General features: G+C 43.7%; 1 protein-coding gene across 2 annotated transcripts in view; it reads right to left on the reverse strand.

Annotated features, from left to right (window-relative positions):
* The window catches only part of RFTN1 (raftlin, lipid raft linker 1), a 136,835-nt gene that overhangs the window by 39,832 nt on the left and 78,603 nt on the right, over positions 1 to 18,400 (reverse strand). For both annotated transcript variants that reach the window (XM_032801132.2, XM_032801129.2), the window contains exons 4-5: positions 9,864 to 10,299; positions 1,777 to 1,980 (exon numbers count right to left, since the gene is read on the reverse strand). In XM_032801132.2, coding sequence (XP_032657023.1) covers positions 1,777 to 1,980; positions 9,864 to 10,299 — 640 coding nt within the window. The remainder of the gene's footprint in view (positions 1 to 1,776; positions 1,981 to 9,863; positions 10,300 to 18,400) is intronic.

Below are 18,400 nucleotides of genomic sequence, written 5' to 3' on the forward strand. Positions count from 1 at the left end.
CTGTTTACAACCTTTACTCTAGCTTAACTCTGGATCTGGCCATTTTTACACAATTCTAAACTAACTGTACTATTCAGTTTGTTCAGAAAATAAACAACATTTAAGACTCAGCCTCTAATCTCTCTACACCGCTGTGTGTAGGCATTTTCCAAGCACTCTTCAACATAGTATCTGAGTGCATGAACCTCCCCCAGAGCAATATTATGTAAAAGCACTTTTAATGTTTAAATAACAAAAGAATACTTTTCATATGCTGTGTTTAACAGTACACTGATGAGGGGCCAGGAATAAATACTTGCATTAAAAAGCAGACATAATTGGGCAGATCAGGCTCAGTGACTCATACTTTATAAATTGCAATTTTTATATACACAAAATAAATGACCATTTGTTTCTAAGCAAGTTAACTAGCAATTACAGGACTTGCCAGGAAGCTCTGAGAAAGCATTCCATCATGTGAACTTTGGACCTTCTCTTCGCTGCTATTTGTTGCAGAATGAAAAATTAGGAGTGACTGTTAATTTCCCAATTGAATTTTAACAGGATAAATTAATCTTCTTGTGTTTTATCATTAGCCAAGAGACTTTTGCCAGCAGCAAAAGAGGAATAAAACCTCTGGCAGCAGTCCTTGTCTCACTTTGCCACAAACCTTGTGCCCCCAAATCAGCGCTCTGTCCAGTGAATTATTACTGAGGAGTGGCTAAGCAAACTCAGTGAAGTCAGTAGAATGCGAAGGCACTCAGGAGTCACAGGATCAGGCCCTTATTTCTCTAGTCGTGCGAGGACTACTACCGTATTCTTCCAAGAAAGTTAGTTTGTTGTCTATGACCGGAACATTTTTTTCTCCTAATATTTTCCCTCCCTTGGCCCGTCTTTTCCTTCCCATTCTTCCTGGGTCCTGAACACCTAAGTCAATATTGTCCCTCTTTGTAAGAGGGCTGAGGGCTTGATTTTAAGTAAAGCATTGTGGCCAACTATATTCTAAGTACTGGTTGTGGAGCCAAGAGAGCAGAGTTCAAATCCTGGCAATGATGCCTAATTTTCAGAACAAAACCACTCATTTCTTTGATCTACTCTTCTTACTATAACATCAACAAAACAAATGAACCACCTCACTTCTCCATCACACACTCCAGATCGGAGAAGGTAAAGTAAAAGAGAGATTTATACGTACATTTTGTAATTTTGTGAAGTACTCAGGTGATGGGTGCTGCATAAGAACCTAGACAGACTGATTATAATGGATAACTGGAATCAGTAGTGTCTTTGCAGTGACCTAAACTCAGACCCAGAAGCAGCGTACAGCAGAGCAGTTTATAGGAAATGCCTCCCTTAGTTTATTTCAACTGCTTTAAAATGTTGAGATACTATTTCACAAGCTGCTGTGGGGGTGAAATCTACAAGTAATCTGCATGTATGGTATGTGATTCCAGAGTGTAGTTAAAAAAAGACTATTCTTTGTTAAAACTTCAAAGATTAAAGATCAAAAACTGACTCGTGTAAATAAACTGATGCTATCTGTGTTTGCATACTTCTGTGATTGCAGAAGCATCTCTACAATGTACATAAAATATAATGCATGATCTCAAGGTTCCTCATTCAATCACCAAAGTATTTCCTGTACTTGGCTATTTCCATCACTGAAATAGGTTGATCAAAAATAAAATCTGCTTTGGCTTATCCTAAAAACACCCACCAAATGTCTTCTCTTCAACTACAGTAAGCCCCTTAAAAGGAAAAAGAGTCACAGGGTAGTGCTTTCAGTAAATTCCATACCATTTACCATTCCAAGGCTGAAGATGGCATTCACCAGCAAGCCTCCTTTCCTGAAGTGATCTGTCATGTGCTCCAGCCAATTTGCTTCTAAGCTGTTGACAGTCTGTCCATTCCTGGAGATCTTCATAGGAATCATCACAGTATAGTACTGGCTGCATCTTTGTTGGGTCTTTGGCTTGTTGAAGATAGCAAATATTTCCATTGCTAAAAAAAAAAGTTTTTAAATAGTAAGACTATAATAAACATATTGTGATATTATAATTATTGTTCCTATTATAACTATCATAATCAGATCCTTCCCCTTTTGTCTGCTTGTCTTTCTATTGTAACCCTTCAGAGCAGGGTCATCTCCTTTACGTGTTTATACAACACCCAGCACAACAGGGTCCCAAATCCTGACTGGGGCCTTATCATAATATAAATATTTACTAGTTGTAATATGGAACTCCTGCTCAGAGGGAGAGTCGACCAGCATAAATAAATAACATAGTAGAAACAAATGAGTTTTACTAGTAAAATTTATCATTGTAGAATATATTATTAGCAAATTCACCTAAATTGTATACTTGTTTGCCTTTGTGTAAGCACCACAAAGGAGATAACTACTAACTGTGATATCAAGGACATAGCTCAAATCTGAGATCTTACTGCAAATTTAGGACAAGTAACATTTCCAATGATATGATCTTCCACTAAAGAAGTAAATAACTTATTCTGGTGCTATATGGGCTGCACACAGAAATGGCAAGTGGGAGAGCCAAGATCAGGAATTCATAGCGGATCAAACAAATATAGAGGCCAAATGGGTCTGAGAAGAGGTAAAGCAGTAAGAAATGAGCAGATGAATAGGAAGGAAAAGTGGAATTGTGAAGATCCCTAAAGATAAGGGCATTAGCTAGATACTGGTGTGTGTGATGTAGCTTCCAGCCCACCTGAGGAGCGATTAATTTAATCTCATCATTAGGTAAGTCTCAGTAGACAACAAAATCACCACAGACATCTGCAATATTGGGGTTAAGTGGGAGTTAAAGAGATAATCAAAACTCCCAGGAAGGAAGAAACACTAATTTAACAGTAAAACGTCTAAAATTTAAAATATTCATTTATTGTTATTTTACATATTAGTGGCCTGATTAATGACCTAGTGAAGTCAATGGCAAAGCTTCCATTGATTTCAAACACAGCAGGAATGAACCCCAATTGAACTGATTTTTTTTTCAAAGGGAATAAAAATAATAAAACATTCAGGCAGCCCATTAACTTGGAAGTATCTCATATTATATTGTAAAGGTAATATCTTCTAATCTCAGGTGTTACTATGATACAGTCACTCTGACAGTTCTTTCTCATGGAGGCCTCATCGTGGAACTAAAAGAACACAAAGCAAACAGGGACAATTTAGAGTAAGTCACTACCGTGAACAAAGATGGTGGAACTGGGTTCCAAAGGATTACAATGCCAATGACTCAGCTAAAGCCTGGCTGAAGTAAGCCTGGTGGAGAGCGAAAAGCTAATGAAGGCTTAATCAAGTACAGAGAGTGCACCTCAGAGAAGAGCTCAATACTCTCTCTATATAAAGAAAGGTTGGGAAACAACAGATGATGGGTCCTGGAGGGAGGAGATGGAGAGAAGAGACATATCTCAAAATTAACACCACCAAGGGGATGTTAACAGGAATTCACTCACTACACACCACTTGTTCAGAAAGAACAAAGTGATGATAAGGTGACTCAAAAGGGTACAATACTCAAAAAAGCATATAAACAGAGAACATAAATAAATCAGGAAAGATGTTAACTATCTGGAGAGAAACCAGGACATGATTATTAAAGGTAGAAATAAATGGAGAAGGTTTTTTGTGGACATGATAACTACAACACTTTTAAACTTGGAAATAAACGGAAGTAGAGAGGGAGGCTATTTTGATTGGGTTTTGAGCTGTGCAGGTCTGATCTTACACACATTTGTGGTTAATTGGATTCTTTCATTGGCCTTAACAGGCATTAGTCCAGGCCCTTGATGATGTAGGCAAACAAACATTAGCAAGAAAAATCTGGTCCGGTTTGTAATCAGAACTAACATGATACCAAAGAAGTCTTGTCTACACTTGAAAATAGACCATTGTTGACAATGATTTTCAGCAAAGTGTAAAAAGATCAAAATCCTCTTCAGTACAGTTCAGAAAGCATGGTATTTTCTGAAATGTTACTCAAAATATTTTATCCTGGTTACATGTACACTTAAAATCATTTTCAATCCAGGTTTGGAGGACCCCTTGATGAAAGCCACTGTCAATAATGGTTCAATTATTGACAGGTATACAAGCAGAAAGGACAAAGATTCTGAATTTCAAAAGAAATGAGAAGTGAGGAATTCATTAAAGGAAAAAAACCAGAAAAGCGAAATGTTCAACTACTACTACTATGATTATTATTTGGGTAGCTAAGCTGGGGATTGGCTCTTTACACGTATAAAAATAAACGTGTTGGCTCAGGAATGTAGCAGTAGATACAGATAATAAAGTCAAGAGAACAACTTCTACATAAGGGGAGAATTAGCTAGGTGACAAAACAAAGACAAGTGGGAAAAGCACTTGAAAGAATTTCTTGTTAGAAAGTACTGTATGCCTGTGAGTTGTGTAGAATATTTGGCAACACATACACATGGGAATAGAAAAAGGTCAATGTGGATAAACAAAGACATGCAAAGAGCAATAAAAAATGAGAAAAAGTCATGTGGGCTCTACAAAATAATTAGGCAAAGACACAGATCAGCTAGCGTAAAAATGACATTGTAAGAGTGTAAGAATGAGAAACACAAAGGGTTCATTTATATTGCAGCTGGAGATGTAATTTCCAGCTCAGGTAGACATACACATGTCAGTTTTGATTAAGCCAGAGTGTTACAAGAGCAGTGTAGCTACAGTGGCAGCACAGGCTAGCTGCCTGACTACAATCCCACCCAAGACCCTACATAAGTTCTTGAGTGGACAGCCTCTCCTGCCTCCCATGCCGCCACGGCTACCCTGCTGTTTTTAGCACATTAGCTCAATGAAAGCTAGTGCAGGCATGTCTACACAAGCTGGTAATTATACATCCAGCAACAGTATAGACATACCCTAAATTAAATAATGAAATGAAGACTGCACAAACTATAACAAATACTACAACCATTTAAAAAAGATGAATTCAGGAGAAGAAAAGTCCAAGAGAGAGCAGAGACTGTCTGGTGAAAGAAAAGGGAGACAATGCAAAAATTATGCAGGGATTCAGTGTTCACAAGGGAGAATGAAGGATTGATGCCAAAGACTGAAATTCATTTTCCAGGGAAGAAAAAGAAAGCACTGAAAGAACTCACAGGCACTCAAGAATAATAAAGAAATCAGCTCTATGGTGGGGACAATATATTTGGAAAAATCCAGCTACCTGTGAGATACTTCATAAAATTGTCTTCTCAGATCCTCATTCTTGGAAAACAGAAACATTACTCAACCCATACACTGGCTGAGAAGTACTCTCAAATCAGAAAGCACTCAAAGAAAGAAGTTAAACAAAGAAGGTCAGCAGAGAATGAGACTGAAGATTTTGTCTAGTGAATCAGCAGCTGGGGTGAAATTTTGGGGGGTTTTCAGAAGGCCTTAAAATAAGTTCCACAACTAAAAGTTTCAGTACAATTGTCAGAAAGCTGGGCATAGATGAGCTATCTCAGAGTCCGAAGATAGATGGAATTAGGGAATGGAAACCGTCTGTGGCAGACAGACAAGTGGTGCCCTTCAGGAAATCAGATTACAACCAGTTTTTCCTGACTTTATGTATCCAATGACCTGGACAAACTTCATAATACATTGCACAGACTACAAGAATGGTCAAATGCAGTCAGAGGCTCATACAATTCAGTGTAGAAAAGTGTAAAGCTAAGGAGAAAATAAAACATGGAACGTGAGTACTCTTAAAAGTACTCATGTAAGAAAGAGAGAGTAACTTGCTTGGCTGAACTGGATATACCCCTTGTTTAGAAGCAGTTGCAAATGCAAATACAATGCTGAGATGCATAAGGATATAATACAAATCCAGATAAACTATTCTAATATGAGACAAATGCAACCACTTTGGGATATACTTTGGATAAATCTGGCTGCTTTACTGTCCCACAAACAATGACGAAAGTACAGTAAAATGTGGCCAGTTTGATTCAGCCCCCCTCAAAATTTAGTTATGTAAAAATACAAACAATCAGGCCAATATTCTATGGAGGAGGCTAAGAAGTCACTCTGTCACATACAGAATCCTATGAGGAACAGAACAGTTTGGATGCGCTTATGTAAAATATAAGACATGGGAATAAACTACAACCAAGGAGATGATGGTTGTGAAAATAATTAAGGTGGAATTTAATTATATAAAGTAATAATTAATACCGAATGAACTACTAAGCAAAACAGTATGAGAAAATAGTGTAAAAAGTGTTTTATAAGAAGCTAGATAAGAAAGGGCAAAAAATTATAAGGTCTAATTGTTAATCATGAGATTCAATTCAGAATAATTTGGTAAAAGGTAAGAGTAAACATTTCCTTCCCCCAATGACACTGTGTGTTTCTAAATTGTTCTTACCCCTGTCTTATTTGTAATTGCAAGTGAAGCTATTGAGTACCCCACACAGAAGTAAACAGATCAAACAGATCAAACTTGCACAAATACAGACAGATATCATCTTCCTTTCCAAATGCAAACGGATGGACATCATACCAAATGGACTAAAGGTAAAAAATCCACTGCTATCTACATACTACACAGACCACAGTGAGAGATTATGCCATACCTATCAAAGAAACTGAGGAAAACCACCTGATCAGCATCCTAATACAGCAAACAGGAAAACATCAAAAAGAGCTCTCCAACCTGGAGACCTTCATTAATAACCAAACTTCCATAAAACGGACTTCACACTAAAATAAAGACAGGAGATCTACAGCACTCACTTCACCTCTCTACCAAAAGGAAAAAGGACTGTAAGCTGTCTAAACTCCTACCTGCACATGGGACACAACCGTGGTACCCCTAACCCACCCAGCCTGAGCCATATGTCAATCTATCCAACTAACGCTCAGCCCAGAAGAAAAGTCTGTTCCTACATTCTCGGACTCTCTTTCTGCCCTGCCACCCCACCAACATGATAACAGTTCTGTGCGCGATCTGGAAGCCTACTTTCGCCGTCTGCGACTCAAAGAATACTTCCAGGACAACACTGAACAGAGGTGCACCGATACACAGGTACCCACCCACGCAACAGCACAAGAAGAACTGAACTCCACATGGACTCCTCCTGAGGGCCGAAATGACAGTCTGGACCTATACATGAATGCTCCGCGACGTAGCACAGCAGAAATTCGTGGAAAAACAACATCGCTTGCCTCATAACCTAAGTCGTGCAGAAACGCAATGCCATCCACAGCCTCAGAAACCACCCTGACATTATCATCAAAGAGGCTGATAAAAGAGGTGCTGTTGTCATCATGAACAGGTCTGACTACCAAAAGGAGGCGCCAGACAACTCTCCAATACCAATTCTACAGGCCACTTCCCTCAGATCCCACTGAGGAATACACTAAGAAACTGCACCATCTACTCAGGACACTCCCTACACTAACACCGGAACAAATCAGCATACCCTTAGAGCCCCGACCAGGGTTATTCTATCTACTACCAAAGATCCACAAACCCGAAATCCTGGACGCCCCATCATCTCGGCATTGGCACTCTCACTGAAGACTGTCTGGATATGTGGACTCTCTACTCAGACCCTATGCCACCAGCACTCCCAGCTATCTCCGTGACACCACTGATTTTCCTGAGGAAACTACAATGCATTGGTCACCTCCCAGAAAACACCATCCTAGCCACCATGGATGTAGAGGCTCTCTACACAAACATCCCACACACAGATGGAATACAAGCTGTCAGGAACAGTATCCCTGATGATGCCACAGCACAACTGGCTGCTGAGCTCTGTGCCTTTATACTCACACACAACTATTTCAAATTTTGATGACAATATATATCTCCAGATCAGTGGCACTGCTATGGGCACCCGCATGGCCCCACAATATGCCAATATTTTTATGGCTGACCTGGAACAACGCTTCCTCAGCTCTCGTCACTCACGCCCCTTCTCTACCTACGCTACATTGATGACATCTTCATTTCCATCTGGACCCATGGGAAGGAGACTCTAGAAAAATTCCACCATGATTTCAACAACTTCCACCCCACCATCAACCTCAGCCTGGAACCAATCTACACAGGAGATCCACTTTCTCCTAGACCCACGGTGCAAATAAGTGATGGTCACATTAACACCACCCTATATCAAAAACCTACCGACCGCTATGCCTACCTTCATGCCTCCAGCTTCCATCCGGGCACATCACACGATCCATTGTCTACAGCCAAGCACTGAGGTACAACCGCATCTGCTCTAACCCCTCAGACAGAGACCAACACCTACAAAATCTCCACCAAGCATTCTCAAAACTACAATACCCGCACGAGGAAATTAGGAAACAGATCAACAGAGCCAGACGTGTACCCAGAAGCCTCCCTACTGCAAGACAAACCCAAGAAAGAAACCAACAGGACTCCACTGGCCATCACATACAGCCCCCAGCTAAAACCCTCCAACGCATCATCAGGGATCTACAACCCATCCTGGACAATGATCCCACACTTTCACAGGCCTCTTGGGTGGCAGGCCAATCCTGCCCACAGACAACCTGCCAACCTGAAACGTATTCTCACCAGCAACTGCACACCGTACCATAGTAACTCTAGCTCAGGAACCAATCCATTGCAACAAACCTCGATGCCAACTCTGCCCACATATCTACACCAGCGACACCATCATAGGACCTAACCAGATCAGCCACACCATCACTGGTTCATTCACCTGCACGTCCACCAATGTAATATATACGCCATCATATGCCAGCAATGCCCCTCTGCTATGTACATCGGCCAAACTGGACAGTCACTACGGTTATCTCTAGCTTGCTTGCTAGCATATATATACCTGCCCCTGGAAATTTCCACTACCTGCGTCTGACGAAGTGGGTATTCACCCACGAAAGCTCATGCTCCAAAACGTCTGTTAGTCTATAAGGTGCCACAGGATTCTCTGCTGCTTTTACAGATCAAATAGGGAGTCTGGTGACATCTCCCTGCCAAGATATTTTTTTAGTGGTGCAAAATGGCACATATAAAGTAGAACGTGCAACTAGAGGACAACAAAACGGACACAGGAAAATAGTTTATGATGAACCACCCTCCACTAACAAATACATAAGAATAAGAAGATGAAAATGATCAAGTGTAATGAGAATGAACATTTACCATGTATAACTACCCCTTCCCTCTTACTGCTATCTGATCCTGTCCTAACTGGAGATTTGCAACTACCACCTCCACCTGTCTGAGAGCCTAGATTCTCTGTGTTCTCAGAACTGTTGGGCTGGTTTATTTTCTGCTATCTGTTGACCTACAGTGGTGCTGACACACTCTGAAAGGGTTTGAGGACTGTCCCATTTGTGAATGAGAACTGTAAAGCCTTCTCAGGCACATTATCATCTTTTCAGATGGGGAAATAGTAGATGGAAATCAACCAAGCTCAGGAGCTCTGAGGACTTCAGTACCACAAGCAGGGAGCAGTAGCAAACAAACCCACATGAATAGCAAGCATATGAACTTTCCATGTGAGAAAGAGGCAAAATTAAGTTGAAGAGGGAAGCCCAAATCTGAGATGACAACTGCCCCCTGCAAACGATAACCCCACTAAAATAGCACAGAAGGATAAACCTAATTGGTCACAATGGAGTTGCGCCTGATCTTTTATTGTTCCTATGAATGCCTAAAAACTTATGATTAATGATTATGAAGTGTGCAGCCAAGTTGAAAAGTGGGTTAAAAGGTTTTATTATTCATAGCGTGCATCTTTTCCGTGTTCCAATGCTATAATCACTCTTCCAAGATACTGTGAACATAACAAGGGCAGTTTAAAACTTGCTTGTTCGTATCAGAGGTCATTACAGTACTTACTTCCAGTAAGTGGTTCTGTACACAATGCTGATGTGTCGCTTTGTGCTACCCCTTCTTGATTGTCTGTTGCTTCTCTGAGGCTTCGTGAAGCACTCGGGCTCTCTCCTTGAAACTGCTCTCCATTCTCCCCTGCAGAGTTTAAGCTCAGATGCTCAGTAACTGGTTCTTCCCCTCTTACATCCCCACTGAGCTCTACACTCTGGTCAGCATTTTCCTCACTTGGGGCTGGTGCACTGCATCCATTAGCATCATCTGCTTTCTTGCTATCCAATGAAGCATGATCCTCTGAATAGTCTGATGTATTTTTGACATCTTGTGGTTGTGCAGAGTTGTTACTGGTGGGTGCCACTGCGGTACTGGCCTGGGAGTTCACCTGGGAACTGTACTGAGATATAATTCCAACAAACTTCAAGCCTTGACTTGCTGCATCTTGAATCTACAAATCAAAGGAGATTATGTTTTAATTTGCAAGTTGTCTTACAGGACTAAACATATTCTGAAAATCACAAACTTAAAGGGAACTAGCATGTAATTTTAGTATTTCATCTGCTACTATAGGAAATTCTCATAATTAGCTTTACATAAAATGTTAAATTCTAGAGAAACAGAATGACACAAGTTCTTTCAACTGTCTGTGACATGTGAAAATCAAAAAAGAAAGAGAAAGGCCTGTGCAATGATATGCACATTGGATTTCTTCATTGGGAATGAATATCTGTGTTTGAAAGTCTTTATTTATGACACATTAACAGACGTAGCTTTGCCTAACCTAAGCTTTATAGTGCCAGGTTAAAAACACTTGGAGTTGAACAACACTACATATTCTGCTCCATAACAGAATGTTGTGTACTCGGCTTACTCGATGGGTATGCAAGTGAAAGTCCCACAAATTCCCTGGGCTACATATACATCTCTGTTAGCCCCTTATTTTAAATTGAGGAACAAATGACAAACTTTCACATGATGAGAGTATAAAGAACAAAGTTATTGTAGTACCATTTTAGTATTTGAACTAGTTCTAGAGATAATGATACATTTGGAATAAAAATGTCTGTGTGGATAAACAAAGAAGCATAATGAATAATCAAATTTAAGATTTATTTATAATTCACAGAATCATAGAAGATTAGGGTTGGAAGAGACCTCCAGAGGTCATCTAGTCCAACCCCCTGCTCAAAGCCAGGACCAACACCAAATAAATCATCCCAGCCAGGGCTTTGTCAAATTAGGCTTTGAATACCTATACGGATGGAGATTCCACCGACTCTCTAGGTAACCCATTCCAGTGCTTCACCACCCTCCTAGTGAAATCGTGTTTCCTAGTATCCAACCTATACCTCCCCCACTGCAACTTGAGACCATTGCTCCTTGTTCTGTAATCTGCCACCACTGAGAACAGCCGAACTCAATCCGTTTTGGAATCCCTCTTCAGGTATTTGAAGGCTGCTATCAAATTCCCCCTCCTCTCTTCTGCAGACTGATCAAGCCCAGTTCCCTCAGCCTCTCCTCATAAGTCAAGTGCCCCAGCCCCCTGATTATTTTTGTTGCCCTCTGCTGGACTCTCTCCACAATAAGTGATTCCAAGTTATATCTGTTGGAGGTGGGTAGAAGTTCACAGATTCTTCAGCCCTGCTGAACCCAGCGTCCTCCTTGATTTCGGAGACGATCGCATAATGCAAGGTGAAAGTGTGAACTGAAGACCTCGTGACAGCCCTACAAATGTCCTGCGCCCTAGTTGAGTGTGCCCTCACAGCTGATGGCAGGGGCATTCCCACCAGGTCATAACAGGTACGGATACACAATGTGATTCAGTTGGAGAGCCGCTGAGTCGAGATCAGCCGAGCCTCCATGTGTTCGGCCGAGGCGATGAACAGCTGTGAGAACTTTCTGAACAGTTTTGTCCATTCCAGATAGCCAGAGCACATCGCACATCCAGCATGTGGAGGCGGCACTCCTCACTGGACACGGGGGCTTGGGGCAGAGGACCGGCAGGAAAATGTCCTGACCCATGTGGTAGGCAGAGACTACCTTTGGGAGGAACAACAGATGTGGATGGAGCTGGACCTTATCCTTATGGAACACCATGTACGGGGGCTCAGAGGTCAGGGCTCTGAGTTCCCAGACCCGTCTAGCTGCTGAGTCGCAAACAGGTCCACCTGGGGAGTTCCCCACTCTTGGGTGAAGAGACCACTCGTGCTGAGAGAAGAAGACCCTGCACAAGCAATCCGCCCGTGAATTCAGGGAACCTGGTAGGTGGTAGGCCTGTAGGCAAATGTCATGGGCTATACAGAAGTCCCATAGCCTGAGGGCTTCCTGGCAAAGGGCAGAGGATCAGGCCCCACCTTGCCTACTGACGTAAAACATTGAGGCCGAGTTGTTCATGAGAACCTTGACCTTCAGGTGTGAGCAGAAAGCCATGCACACCGGCCTCACCGCCCTGAGCTCCTTGACGTTTATGTGGAGGGCCAGGTCCTGCACAGACCACAGACCTTGAGTCTGAACGTTCTCTACATGGGCTCCCCACCCAGATTCGATGCATCGGACACCAGTTCCATTGACGGGGGCCCGCCTCTGAACGGGACCTCATCCTGAGTCTGGCGTGGCAGACCATATACGTGCATGCCGACATGTGACCTAAGAGCTGGAGGCACGCTCTGGCTGTTGTCACTGGAAACCTCGTGACTGTATCGATGAGCCCTTTCAGGGTCTCAAACCTGTCCTGAGGGAGGGAGGCTCTGGCTGACGTGGCATCCAGGACTGTCCTGATAAATGCTATGCATTGTACCAGGGCTAACATGGACTTGGTGTCATTTACCAACAGGCCCAAAGTGGTGCACGTGGACAGGAGAAGCGCCACGTGATCCCAGACCTGTGACCAGGAGCTGCCCTTGACCAGCCAGTCATCCAGATAGGGGAAGATCTGGACCCCGCGGTGCCTGAGGTAGGCTGCTACCGCCAACATACACTTTGTAAATACCCTGGGAGCAGTGGACAGGTTAAACGGGAGGACTGTAAATTGGTAGTGCTCCCGCCAAACCATGAAACGGAGAAAGCATCTGTGGCCCTCGAATATATATGTCCACGTGCACCACTTTGGGCCTGTTGGTAAATGACACCAAGTCCATGTTAGCCCTGGTACAATGCATAGCATTTATCAGGACAGTCCTGGATGCCACGTCAGCCAGAGCCTCCCTGCCTGGAGTCTCGGTCAGACAGAACCCAGCCAGACAACCTGGTGGGAGTTGACAGCAACCCACGTGGACTACACATGGAATGGTCGCTGAGTGGCGAACGGTGTCGGGAATGTTCCTTTGACCATGACTGGTACCGAATCAGGGACAACTGCGGACATCCCAGTGGTGGCTTGCCTCTGGACCACGGGGCCAACACTGGCGATGCTCCCAGTACTGACATGGATATAATGTCCCGGGCTGCTTGCAGGGCCTCTAATGCGGAGGGCATCCGGACATCTGGGGAAGCTTGCTCTGAATGGGCTGGGCTACTCCGCTCGACTTGAGTCAAAGGCCAGGAGGCCGATGGGGATCAAGGGCTGCCCAACACGGGTCTTACTTCAGTACCGCGGTGGAGAAGGCCTTTTCTTAGCCTTCCTGGCATGGCCCAAGGACAGGGAGTGGTGCCGACTGGTAGACGGTGCCTGGGGGTTGCTGCACACTGACATCACGGTGCCCGATGCTGACTCGGAGCGGTGTGCCAGGGTCGGGGGTCAACGCCGACTCCATGAAGATATCCTGGAGCCTAAAGTCTCCCTCTCTCTTGGTGCAAGGCTTAAACAACTTGCAAATCTTGCAGCGATCGCTGAGATGAGTTTCAACCAAACAGTGTAAACAGTCCGCATGCGGATCACTCACTGGCATTGGCACCTACAAGTGTTGCACGACTTAAAACCCTTGGCACGGGGCATGCCCTGGCCTGGGCGCACTAGCTAAATTAAACTAAAACTAATCGAGTACTAACTACAGGTCACATACACTGAATGAACAAGAGATCTGGGGACAAGCCAGGGCTGCCTGGGTGGGGGGGGGGGCAAGTGGGGCAATGTGCCCCAGGCCCCGAGCTCCGCAGGGGCCCCCAAAAGAACAGGTGAGGCTCCCACCCCGGCCCTGGCCCGATCCCGCCTCTGCCCCTCATCCGGAGCCTCAGCGCATCCAGGAGCGTCCCTGAACAGCAGTGCAGTGTGTCTCCGGTGGGGCCTGAGCTCCTCCCTGCTCAGAGCTGCATGGTAAGGAGGTGGGGCTGCGAGCTCAGGCCCCGCTACAGCTTGCAGCCCCGCCCCCTTACCACGCGGCTCTGAGCGGGGAGAAGCTCAGCCGTTGCCAGAGCCACGCTGCACTGCTGTTCAGGGACGCTGTTGGATACGACCCGCTGAGTCTCTGGGTGAGGGGGGAGCCGGGGGTAAGGGGCCGGGGCCAAGGCCGGGGCTGTGGGGGGGAGGGTGTTGGATCAAGGGCAGGGAGTCCGAGGACAGCTCAGAGGACAGGGAGGGGTCAGAGGCTGGGGGGCAGTCAGGGGACAGGGAAAGGGGGGGTTGACTGTGGGCGTTTCGGGTCTGTCAGGACTCAGTGGGGAGTGGGTAGGGGTTGGGCAGGCAGGGGACAGGGAGTAGGATGTGGGTCCTGGGTGTGGTGGGTCTCAGGGGGCAGTGAGGGGGCAGGAGCAGGATAGGTCGGGGATTCTGGGGGGGGGCAGGCAGTTGGGGGGCAGGAAGTAGGTGGGTCAGATAGGGGGCAGGGCCAGGCCTGTTTGGAGGCACAGCCGTCCTTACCCTAAGCTCATTCAGCAGTTTGATGCTTGCAGAAGAGCCAAGCTTTAGCTTTCCATTAGGGCTACCATCCCTTTCACTCTCAAATGCCCAATTATAGTCTATATTTAATTTCAGTGCCATAGGATAGTCATGTCAGGGAGGGTAACTCCATTTAAAATTAGCCACTAGGGAGGGATCACATGAAAAGAGCAATATCCTACACCACCTATCTCCTCCCACCCTACCAAGGGAGACAGCCCGTCCCCCTGCATTCCTGAGTTTCAAGAGGGTTAATTCAGTTTAATTCAAACTTTGTCCTGGTGACCCCTTTCACATAGCAAACCTCTGAGTCAACCCCCCCACCACTTATATAATTGAAAACACTTTTTTATATTTAACACTATTTTAAATGTGGAGGCAAAGCGGGGTTTGAGGTGGAGGCTGACAGCTCATGACCCCGAGTAATAACCTGTGAACCCCTGAGAACCTGGTTAATTTAATTTTAGCACGCCTGTGTCCATTCACATGCATGTGCTAATTTTGAGCAGTCAGTTTTCACAATATAGGCTCATCCCAGATTCTGGATACAAGCTCAAATGCTCAGTTTGTGGAGTATGTACAAAGCTATACTAAGACAAACCCACAGAACCATCTCCAGTTTGTGAGAGACCCCATGGAGCCAGTCTCTAGGAAACAGATAAATGCATGGAGGTTAGGTCCATTAATGGCTATTAGCCAGGATGGGTAAGGAATGGTGTCCCTAGCATATGTTTGTCAGAGGGTGGAGACGGATGGCAGGAGAGAGATCACTTGATCATTACCTGTTAGCTTCACTCCCTCTGGGGCACTTGGCATTGGCCATTGTCGGCAGACAGGATACTGGGCTAGATGGACCTTTGGTTTGACCCAGTATGGCTGTTCTTATGTTCTAACCTAAATGAACCCAAAGTTATGGAGACAGATAGGAGTCAAGGAAGTCAGCAGAGTATCAAAAACCCGGAAAAATCTCTGAGTGGATGGGCTCAGGAGTTTGGTCACAAGCTGAGTTGGTTCAAAAGTTCTGGATTTTTTTTAAGCAGAATTTTTTATTGTTTCTTTAAACAATTAAACACAGCAAGCAGGAAATACTTGGCCACACACTTCTGAAACCCCAAACCATATTCAGGTTTTGGCAGACTAATTTCAGCTTTTCAATTAAAGAAACCACAACAACTTTTGAAGGAAAGCAGACATTGTCCGTGATTTTTTTCTGCTTTTTAAAAACCCCTAGTTTTCAATCCAAAAAAAGTTTTGACGGAAAATATTTGTCCAACCCTTTTAATGAGCTTTAGTGCCTTCTAGCACTAGCTGATTCTGAGAACCAGTGATACCTTGTAAAGAAGTTTTCTCAAAACTGGGTTTGTGACAAGATGCGGAAGGTTTATTTTTTCCAGGGCCGCCCATGAGGGGAGCAAGTGGGGCAACTTGCCCGGGTGCTGCAGGGGCCCCCACAAGAATATAGTATTGCAATTTTTTTTATGGAAGGGGCCCCCGAAATTGCTTTGCCTCAGGCCTCCTGAATCCTCTGGGCGGCCCTGGGACAAACTACAGCAAAGCTGGCGCAGAGCAGTTCTGAAGCACCTTCACTGGTGACAAGAAGGAAATGAGGGTTGGGAGAGCGCGCAGCGCCCCTTATATCGCACCATGGAGGTGCCACTCCAGGGGTTACTAGGGGCGCTCCCCTACAGGTACTGCGAGGGGAAAAACTTCCAACACCAGTGTCAGGGAGAGAGGAGACTGGCTGCTAATTCATGCATCAGAATCCCCCCTGGGAGAAGAATGACACTAGTGACTAGTGCGTTTGTGGTGCATATTCTTAGTTATTTTGATTTAAGCAAAACCTCAAATTATAAAAAGAAAAGGCCTCAAAATATAGGAGCTCTTCAACCTCAGGCTAATACTGTGTTTTCAAGGCAAATAATCCAGCAGAATCAGAGCATACTGGTTATTCTCTACAGTTCTGATTAATATGAACCTAAATAAAAGCAGCTCAGGCTTTTCAACTGCAAGCGAGAGAATGAATTATCCAGTGAACCCATCACATTAGTTCTACCACACTGGGAAGTGAGGTGGGTGGGGAAGAAGGCTGAGATATTAACAATTTTATTTAACACTAAAAAATAAAGAGGAAGCTCATTTTTGCATTTTGCCCCCACCCTCAGACATTTTTTATGAATCATCTATTTCCTGAAAATCACATTACTGTGCTGAATATATACACAACCTACAGGTGACATCTGATCAACACAGAGAACTTCCTCTTTCAAACCATTGGGATTTTTCATGTTTAATTAACCTTTAAAGAGTGTGATGGTAGGAACTGAAGCATGGTTCCCCAGGAAACAGGGTGACAGTCAGCAGGACGAGTTTGCAGATGGACAGGAACTGCTGACTGGAGTGAGGCTCATTGCTAAAATGGGATAATTACCACAGTGCAATCTCATCTCAATTAATAGGAAAGTAAAAATACTATTACAGTGGCCTATTTAATAGAAGAAAGCCAGACAGCATTAGTGGTCTCTATAAATAAACTGAGGTATGTTATTTATATTGGGCTAGAAGAAAGTCAGTGTGTGACTGGCTTGCTCAGTTGATCCAAGTGCATGCAAACAATATGATGCACTCATGATAGCCTAATGTGTCCGACTCCTTGTTGCAATTTTACAAATACTTGCAATACACTCATTATTAGCAAGTGTTACAAAGTGTCTTCCTCTTCCAGTGCTAATCTAAACTGCATTTGTATAGTAGAATGTCAGCTCAGATAATTATAGTAATTTAACTAGTAGGCAGCTGCCAGGATTCGAGCACAGTACAGGGTACAGGGTACAGTACAGGGTTTGAGCACAGTACATAATTTACTGATCTTGGAACACTGGCTGTCACCCCATAGCAGGCTAACACACACTGTGCACTGAATTACAGCAGCATTCACAGGTACTGCAGCAATGGGATAAGATCTCAACACATCCAGAAAAGGTGTTTGTTCTTAGAAATATCTGTTCTTGGAAAATGGCTCTTGTTTTCAGAAGGGATAGAGGAGAACTGAGGATGGATTGATATTCTCATCATGATCAACCTAGGATTGTAACCATATTGTAGAGATTGAAAAAATCCATATAGAATTTATTTCAAGGCACTTTACAAATAAACTAATCAGCAGTAAAGCAGCAATCAGGATACAGTGCCTTGTTTCAAATTCCATTGTACATGGTCCCAATAAAATCAGTGGGGCAAGCATCTAATTAATTTCAATGAGGCAGGGATAGTGAAAGTGTTACCCTAGCAGTGCAATGAAAGGTATAATACATCAGCAGATGTATCATTTTACTGCAATAATGCTTCTTCCCCACTCTCCATAGAAACATGTAGGAGCTGACTCTTGGCACAAATCAAAGAATCAACTCCTAACATTTTGTATTTCCAGAATGAGGCAGTTTTTATTTAGAATTTGATTTTATTCTTAGAGCCCTACCTAGAGCCTTGAGAAATGTAGGTTTTGTTGGCCTAGTGAATTAATCGACTTAAGCCATCTGCATGGAGTCTTACAACCTCTGTGCCATGACTGGATTAACGCATTTTCAAACAGCTAGTATTTATTGAAATCTCTCATATTTTGAAAAGTTATTACTGCATTTATTCAGAAATTATTTTTCAAATGTAAATATCTCAAACTTATATATACATAAGGTCATTGGGGTTTACCATGCTCACCCTTATTTTAAGTTTCAATGAC

Source organism: Chelonoidis abingdonii, chromosome 2 (assembly GCF_003597395.2).
Source record: "Chelonoidis abingdonii isolate Lonesome George chromosome 2, CheloAbing_2.0, whole genome shotgun sequence".
In the NCBI taxonomy this organism is placed as follows: Eukaryota; Metazoa; Chordata; order Testudines; family Testudinidae; genus Chelonoidis; species Chelonoidis abingdonii.